The sequence below is a fragment of the Manduca sexta genome, chromosome 25, assembly GCF_014839805.1.
Source record: "Manduca sexta isolate Smith_Timp_Sample1 chromosome 25, JHU_Msex_v1.0, whole genome shotgun sequence".
Taxonomy (NCBI): Eukaryota; Metazoa; Arthropoda; class Insecta; order Lepidoptera; family Sphingidae; genus Manduca; species Manduca sexta.
Window position 1 is genome coordinate 16,623,946 of NC_051139.1, and position 9,461 is coordinate 16,633,406.

The 9,461-nt window shown below is 38.9% G+C and overlaps 1 protein-coding gene across 1 annotated transcript; it reads right to left on the reverse strand.

Moving 5' to 3' along the window:
• Window positions 1–292: 292 nt before the first annotated feature.
• On the reverse strand, window positions 293–8,355 carry LOC115448945 (peroxidase). The gene is made up of 12 exons (XM_037442796.1): window positions 8,191–8,355; window positions 6,583–6,722; window positions 6,027–6,191; window positions 5,502–5,692; window positions 5,041–5,236; window positions 4,292–4,492; window positions 3,489–3,633; window positions 2,908–3,064; window positions 2,103–2,270; window positions 1,764–1,965; window positions 1,490–1,595; window positions 293–659 (listed from the first exon to the last, which is right to left on the reverse strand). Exons 1-12 carry the CDS (start codon window positions 8,307–8,309, stop codon window positions 515–517), a joined length of 1,935 nt encoding a protein of 644 aa, XP_037298693.1. The 5' UTR covers window positions 8,310–8,355; the 3' UTR covers window positions 293–514.
• Between the last annotated feature and the right edge of the window lie 1,106 nt (window positions 8,356–9,461).

A 9,461-nucleotide genomic window follows, 5' to 3' on the forward strand; every position in this document is an offset into this window, starting at 1 on the left:
TATACTGCAGCGTAAGGCGTTGTATCACGTTGATGTATGCAACAGACTTGGGTTATAAATTCTATGAACATTATGATTTTATATGGATTTAACAAAATATATATTGTCATTATATTGTATAATAAATTATATTTGAATATAAGATGTAATTAAGGGCCGATTTAAATAAACGATCCTAACAACTAACTTTCAATATCGAAGGGGTAGGCAGAGGCGCAACTAATGCACCCACATTTGTCAGGTGTATCTTCGTCCCATAATGTGATATAGGGCATAGATTTCAGATTCTAGCCTTATATTGAGAAGAAAAACCCAATACTATACAATACTATTTTGCCCGATACTGGATTCGTACCCAAGAGCTCACAGCGGAAGTCGTAGCGCGCGCAATACTACTACGCCACTGTGGTACGTACCTACTTATTATGACTTATTTTGATTTATAATATGTTTTATGGATCAATCTGAAGATAGTGATTGGAGTCGTTTATCGGTTTCGGCTCAAATTTCAAAATCATTTTTTATAATAATATCCGGCCCAATAGTCATCGTTTTTCGAAGTGTTGGGTTCCTCTTTGTGGACATCACTGTGGCAATGCGGATCTGCCCATTTGGTGAGGTCTATGCCCGGGATTGCCTCGCATGGGGTCAACTCGTTCCTGGAACATAATACAATTTATAATTCTGTTTTTAGTACTTAAGATGTTGAAGGTCACATTGCTTATCTTCATCAGAGAATCGTTGTTACATAATTTATTTACAATAAAAGAAAAGAAATATTACGACGAACTGAGAACACCTTTGCTCTTTTAATAATTCGAAAAACTTTAGCTTATAGATTCAGAGTATACTTTCTGCTTGTTGCTAGATTGCTTTATCATGAAGATCTATCTCCGATCCAAACTTTTCAACAATCTAATCGTACTTATTCTTCTTTTAACCTCTGAACAAATTTGGATTAGGCACATGGGTAGACCATGGTGTCATATAGACTCCATGTTTTTATCGGTAGATGACATTTAAATTGTATATACGGTGGTATAGGTCGCTAGAGTTATATAAAGATTATGTAGCGGGAAAGGCTTTTCAAGAGCATCTACGAGATGATCCCGCCCTCCAGTAGCGGGGGTCCATATAAATTCCTGCGGGATTCTTTCGTTATATGTAAAATCAAATTAATATTAGAACGATTTTCAGACTACATTCATGCCTATTATTATTATGGTATATGTTGCGTCGGGTTCCCTTTTGGAAAAATTTACTCTTCGCCACTGCTGGCCTCACCGTAACCCACCACTGCAGTTCCTCTAACCCAGGATCGGTAGTGTCACGTATTGTATGACACCGAAAGCCGAAGCTCGGCGCCTCTCGGGGAGCACTAATTAGTCTTAACCCACAACGAGACTAATTAAAGGATAAGGAGGCGCTGGATGGAATTGTTCGAGCAACACCTAGTCAGAAATAACAAATAACAGTAGTAAGTTCTCACCCTTTTCCTATATTGTAGAGCGCGTGCGGCTGAATCTTGTCCACACTGTCACCGTTGTTGCAGATGAGTTTTGCGGTACTTGTCACTCTTATTTCATTAAGCTGAGCTGTGGATGAAAAATAATTAAACCTTCGTCTTCGCGGGCTCTGTAGACCGTAATCCTCTATTTTTAGAAGTTGTTTTGAGATGAAATGCACCGCGGGGTCCGGGGACCCATGTTACATGTAGTATTTTGATATTAAAAGCTTAGCTTAAAATAAGGCTTTATACTCACGAATTGTGAACGCAGTGGGTGAATCTCCTTGCTCAAAAAAGAATCTGTCCGATTTTCTCCATTCCACTAGGTTCCTTGCCATGATGCAGAACAGCGTGGGTCCTACCCAGCCGCCTTTGATGAGCCTCTCGCTGTATAAGGCCACCATCAGCTCCACATCATCTATTTCACCATCGTATATTCGGCGCAATTGCTCTAATTTCTGGAATATCAGATTTCGGACTTCGTGTAGAATATCAAGCTAATTAACCAACATATTTTTTCCTGTTTTTTTATTAAATCCTACATCATTGAAACAGTCAAGTACGTGAAGTCCATCAAATTTGTCAAAGCACTTACGTCAGGGTATATGGTGTCCTCTAGGTCGGAGAACTTGTGCGCGTGCGGCAGACCGCAGAGTTTGCGGTACTCGTTGTACGGCGCCAGGCCCTCGTCGCGGCCCCTCATCATGTCGATAGCCAGCAGGTCCGAAGCCGTCTGCAACTCGCCTAAGACACGCTCTGCCAACTAAAAGATATTTTAAGAAGAGATTTTCGTAATTTTTTATAGGTTATAAATATGTCTACACAGTTTCATTCGTACGGTACCAAAAAATATTAACCAAACTTTCTCTCGTCACTTTTCAAATTAAAAAAAACAATTCTAAGTTTCTTTTACGCGTACCATCAAGTGTTCCGTTAGCTCGACTTTACTAAACCTAGGGCCTGAGGGGCCTTTGAAGGTGGCCTGACTTAAAAAAATCTATTTAAAATAAAAAACGCTTCCCTAAATAATACAATTATTAAATTGAATGTGAATATAATGTGAACTTATTAAAATAAATAAAACGTAAAATTTTAATTAATATGTTTTAAGACACTAAAGTTGGTAATTGTGGCCCGAACAAAAAAGTTTGAGTACGACTGCGTTAGCTTGTCTGCTTGGAAAGCAACAAACAAAAGAAAACACGAGAAAAGTGAGACAATATTTTTTTAAATCCTACCTATTTTAAAAATGCGCAATCATAAAAACTTCCTTCTTATAATATTAGTGCAATTCATACCTCCGAATAATAACTAAAGCTATTTAAATAAGCGTTATCAGGATGCACGTCCGGTAGAATCTTAGGGTTTATCGCTACGTAGTGTTCAGAGAAAAGACTCACATCTGGGTCCATATTGTAGTCTATTTTAGCGGCTCGTTGTCGGAACGCACCCTGTGTAAGATCTGCCTCAGTGTTATTCACTTCTAGGATACCGCTTCTAAATTCATCATCTACACCCGTCCGAGAGCCTAGGTATTTTCCGTCCCTACTGTACAAGCTGAAAACATAATACGAGTAGTTAAGAATAGTTTCTTAATTCTATACGTACCCCAAGCGTCTGCGGCTGTCCATTAATGGTAGCAACATTTCTCTAAAACGTGAATCGTAAATTTTGTTTTGTGTTATTGTTTGTTATTGTTTCACGGTATTTGGGTGCGCCAGTTGCGCTTCTACCTACCCTGTCAGGGATTAAAGGTGTGAGTGTTGATGTGTGTGAATTATACATTTTTTAGGCACTGGCAAATTAAAGAGGAACAGCTTCCCTTATACCCAATAATTATCGTGAGAAAATTGTATGTAACTGTGTCCTTATATTACGCTAGGCGTATCGCACAAATCGTCGCTCCGCCCCAATTACCATTCCATTCCAGATGTATTTTAGAAAGTATCCTTCGAGAAATTTAAAAATACAAACAACTTACTCAGACCGCTCGTCCTGCAGGTTATGGAACCATCTCAGTCCCACTATAAACTCGTGGTATGTGCCCGGTTTGTACCGCGGATCAAAGTCGTTCACGTATCCATCCGTGTCGTATACAATACCGGCTTCTAAAGCATTTTCTTTGCCTGAAGTGGAATATTTTGTGTCAATTATATCACCACGACCTTTTTAATGATATTATTTTTGATTATTATTCAATACAATAATAATAATAATAATATCAGCCCTGTATTATATACTTGCCCACTGCTGAGCACGGGCCTCCTCTACTACTGAGAGGGATTAGGCCTTAGTCCACCACGCTGGCCTAGTGCGGATTGGTAGACTTCACACACCTTCGAATTTCCTACAGAGAACTTCTCAGATGTGCAGGTTTCCTCACGATGTTTTCCTTCACCGTTAAAGCGAACGATAAATTCACAAAGAATACACACATGATTTTAGAAAAGTCAGAGGTGTGTGCCCTTGGGATTTGAACCTGCGGACATTCGTCTCGGCAGTCCGTTCCACACCCAACTAGGCTATCGTCGCTTACAATACAATAATTACTTATATTATTTCCTTCAATTACTGCGAAAATTATATGTCAAAATGCTGTGGTCAATGATGATGATAACTTAGTCGCACGATACATGATTAAAAGAGAAGAGTCTCTGTAAGTATAGAGACACGTACGATATTATAATTGTGATACCGATATCAATTTCCATAGTCACGAGGGCATCATGTTTGAAAAACGTGAGACACAACATAATAGGTTTGGAGAATTCTTCAAAAACATACCTAATATAGCAATCATAGTTTCGTAGTATAGTATGTTCTGCCACTGCGCTATGTTGATCTGCCGCGCTGTCTCGAACAGCTTCTCGTCGTCCCAGCACGGGTTGATCTCAGCCAGTCTGCGCGCCAGGCGGTTGTGCTCTCGGAAGAACCACATTGCAGTCATGTATATACCAGAAACTATGTTACCACCATAAGTATCACCTGCGGGATAGAGAGTGATGGGTGTTAACATCGCGATGGCGTAGTGGTAATGCGTACGCGGTATAGGTCCCACTACCGTGCAAAGGTCCTAGATTGGAAGCCCGGGTCGTGACAAAAATAATTGTGACTGGGTTTTTCTATCTTTAATATTACAGAGTTGCAGCTCGGAGTCAGGAAGTTGGAGGTGTGATACCCCCTTGCCTCGAAAAGCTCGCAAAGCCGCTGCATTGGTGCGGTCATGTCAGATTGCCGTCTCATCGGACTATGAACATGAACGGCTAGGAAGTGCACTATAATATCCTGCGTACCTAACTGAATTCCGTTGAGATTGTTCGTCGTGGCCGAAATTCAGCTAGGAGGGGTTGAATGGTGTAACATTGTGGTATTATCGTTAATTATTATAATTTAATGTCCACTTTTGACAGATATGTTTCAGCCTCCGGTTTATGGTATGTATACCATAAACCGGAGTTGCTAATTCTGTGTACAGAATTACCAACTCCAAAACAAATTATATAATTATTTGCCAGATTACATCTAACACTTACCAAACTCATAGCAAATATTTTCCAGAGGCCGTTGGTTTTTAATACAGGTGAGCGCCGCACCAGGCGGATATTCTAATCCGTTTCTCATTTCAGACTTTAGAAGTCCACCTTGATATGCTCTTATTTGACGCACCCTATCGTTCCTGGAGCTATATACTGTAGACATGTCTAATATCGGAGTACTGATAACGTCAATCTGAAAATAGTTGAGTTACGATTCTTTACCAAATTATATGTACATACTAATATCTATACAAAAGTTGAAAACTGTTTTTTTTTTCTTTAATCGTTGTTTGAACGCGCTGATAAGTGGAGTTGTATTGCTTAAAATTTTATTGGATTGCGAACATTGAAAAACTGGGGTTAACCGGTGTAGATACCAACATGTCTAGTTAGTTGACGTTATTTCAATTATTCAGTTCTTTTCATCAGGTAAATGTTAATTTTGATGCCATATTTACCCGCTCTGCAGGCAATGTGTTTGGTGCACATTGCAGTTCCTGGAATGTTGGAAACCTGGTGAGGTTCATACAGCGAATGCCGGTGCGGCGCAGGTACGGGTCGTCCTGCGGTACTGGGATGGAGATGCAATTCGGGTTCACGCGATTAGGTGTGTTTCCGAGGCAGCAGTCACTGACTAATGCGTATGTCACTGAAAGTAGATACCGTTGTGACATAGTTTAAGCATCTTTATATGGGATGCCCCCATACCTTCCGCTTTCTATTTGCCGTTAAGCCGGCTTAATTGTAATTGCAAATGCTGTGTAATTACAGGATTAAATTATGAGGGGCGCAGTTCTATGCCACGAACAGTTTTATCATGCAAACTTCCGATCGGGGGCTGCAGTGTAGGGCAGGCTAACCACCAAGCCCCCCAAGTAATTTATTGATTAGCCGAACTTGGAAGAGGAGAAATAGGGATTCAGAAGGGAACGAGGATCCTTGGATCTGAATGTACATCGATGTATATTAAAAGGGTTACTTACACAACACCAGCAAATCAGCAATGTCAGCAACAAGAAATAGTAGAATGGTTGGTGCTAAGAAGGAAAAGTTGTGGTCTTCCTGATAACCATCGGTCAGGATTTTAGTGCGAAGCAGACGAGTTGATGGCAGCATTGAACCATTTGTGGCGGACCGTATTGAATTGCCTAGAAATATTAATGGATAACATAGTCTTCTATCAAATCTCATTCCACTTTAATACGAAGTTTGCGTGATGGATTTTTTCAAGCATATCGCAGAAATGATTTGACTTATTTTTTATAGCCTTCCGCAGCTTGACTGATGAAATCGCACTCAAAGGTTCGCGTTTAAAGTAAATTTTATGTAATTTACTTATAGTGATGCATACAATAATATTGAAAAAGCGATGTATAACATTTTAATTAAAATCAATGTTAGGTAAATCCACATAAAATATTGCCTTGAATTGTCAGTCTTTGAATTTGATGTGGGTATTCGCGAGCATATAGTAGTAATTAATAAATCGTGTTTTTCTATAACTCCATTGATACGAAATATTTTCTAAATATACCATACCTACTCCAAACCTAGCGGGTCGCATCCTCATGTACCGTGCCGGTACCGCTCCCAGCGATGGGTACTTGGGGTTGGTGCATGTTCCATCCACTCGCCGCCCTTCGTGATGTCTGCATGGTGCTACGTTGATAGTGCACGGGCTAGGATAGTGGAATAGGTATGTTATTAGGAATGACTTTCAAAAGCAATATATATTAATAAATATATAATAATATCAATATTGACCCACTGCTGGGCGCGGGCCTTCTTTACTACTGAGGGATTAAGCTTTAGTCTACCACGCCAGCCTAGTGCGGATTGGCAGACTTCATATACCCTCAAAATTCCTATAGAGAATTTCTCAGGTATGCAGGTTTCCTAGCGATGTTTTTGGTCGCTTTAGAAAAGTCAGAGGTGCGTCCCCTTGGCTTTTGAACCTTTGGACGTTCGTCTTGGTAGTCGATTCTGCTTCCAACTAGGCTATCGCATATTTTTGAAAAGCAATAGTATGGAAGCATTGTGGTTTTCTGATTTCAAAGCGATGTAACTGGAGAGCTGTCTGGTATAATTGCGTACTTTGAAGGACACAATTATACGTCTGTTCGATATTACAATTTGGTATATTTCTGTACTTTCTTTTATTAGCATAAAAAAAAAAACAAAATAGCCAATTAGAAATCGTATATGCACACACATAAAATGAAATTTTGAAAAGTAAGTCAAACATACGTCATTTTTACTACCTCCCCCAATGCGTTGTAAAATTTATCTAGGAGTATTGTTTGGGTCAAAATAGCCTATTAATTTAATTAATTTATGCCTTGAAATGAAATGAAATGATTTATTTGAATCTGTAAAATGTTATACATTATTTAGACTCCGTCAATATTAACTCTAACACCAGTTCGGAAAGCAGTTTTCACCAGAGAAGAACGGGCAAGAAACTCTGGTGTTGCTCTTTTCAATCAGTTTAAGGTAAAGACTACAGTACATGATAAAGTGAGAAGAGAAAAAAAAAAGTTTAGAGCAGTTCATTTATAGCCTCGTGAAATAAAGAATAAGTTAATTAAATTTTTATATGACTGCACAACCCTCTCAGGAATCATGAAATTTCTCTATTATCCTTATAATTATTTCCTCCCAGCACCTCTAGCAATTAGAAATTAGAAATGTAAGCGAAATGGGCAGAACAGTCCACACAAGCAGCACCCGTTCACGAGTATGACGCATGCACCAGCCATCGGCCTCCTCAACCATATTGTAGGGAAGTGGCCGACCCGTCACACGACGCCGCCGCAGGTACAGACAGTGAGAGAGTATTTCATACCCAAGTCGCTTACAGTTATATTACAAATAAAGAGAAAGAAATAAAAATATATATATCTCGATCAAGTGACATGATTCCAAAGACAATCACACAAAATTTCCTAGTCCCAGGCATTTATATCCTCTAGGTATTCTGAGATCTTGTAATATGCTTTATTACACATCTTGCGCTTAATAGAGGCTTCGAATTTCGCAATATTTAAGGATTTGATCTCTGTGGGAACTTTGTTATAAATGTATACAGTAACCATTAAAAGACACCTTGACACCCTACTACCAGCTCGCTTGTAGTATTCATCTTACGTAGTTAAGTTGAGAGCGGCGAGCTCATTCCTTCGGTCTTCAGTGATGGGTTTCCCGGAGAACGCGTCGTACAGCTGCTGGCCGGAGACCAGGGGCAACAGCACCAGGAGACGCCACATCGCGCAGCCGTCCTCGCGTGACTTACCCCGCAGGTCGTTTTACCGTTTATATGCTCTGTACATTGTTAGGTAATTATGTGTGTTTATGTTTGTAACTGACGCATCCGCACGTTTGATTGATTGAAAATTAAAATAATTATCATCATAATTATAATGTTTATGGTTATAGATCTAGAGTTAATCTGCGAGACATTATACTAAGTTTTCCTGGCAATCGTCTATAAACTGCATGAATTGAGTTGAGCAGTAATATTGGTTTCTTTTGCTTAGTATTAGCCCGGGGTCTGGAATTTGCGACCGATATAGCGGTCGCCCTCTATAGCGTCATGGGACGAAATATACACTGCTTAGAAACATTACTTGTGCTTCTGCCTTTTGAAAATAACAAGCGTGGTTTGGCGAGTTTCTGTACGTTTTTCGCGATAGCAGCTACTGCAGACTGTTAAATCAATAAAGTTTAATAGTCGACAAAGAAATAAAATATTTTTTACTACACAGGTATTACAAAGGAGATATTTTTTCTAGCTCTTGATAAAATAACCGTTAATACATTTTACATCCCCCCGTGATCATGACGGCTGCAAAGTCTTCTAAACGTCAGAAGAAAATTATAATATAAAAAACCGCGATAAAAATATTTTTTTTAATATCTCACCTTCGCTTTTAAACAAAAGAAATTATTACTGATAGGTTAGTGTAGTTATTGAGTGTATGTGTTAATGTAACATGCGTCGAAAAAATTGTTTTAACGCAGTTTAATTGGGTTTAATAAGCACATAATTATTAATTAGTGGATACATAAAACACAAGTAATTGCTGAATAGCAAGTCATTTAATGCATGAATTTGTAAACGGTCTCATCCTGCATGCGTAACATGCACGTTAAATTATTCCTTTTATAGGTTATTATTGTAACCCACTCTTTGAGAGCGCGATGGACTAAGGTTCATGTTCTCAGTATAAGAGTTGCATACATATTAATGAGTCGGTACTTTCCGATTTATAAAACTAAATATACTATGTGTATATTTAGGTTCACGAATCGGAAGGTAGCGCATTCAAATCACGTCAGGATGACTAGTTTATTTTCTGCTGTGTAATAAATAAAATGCTAGCACGAATTGATACATTTATTGAGCAATTAATCAATTA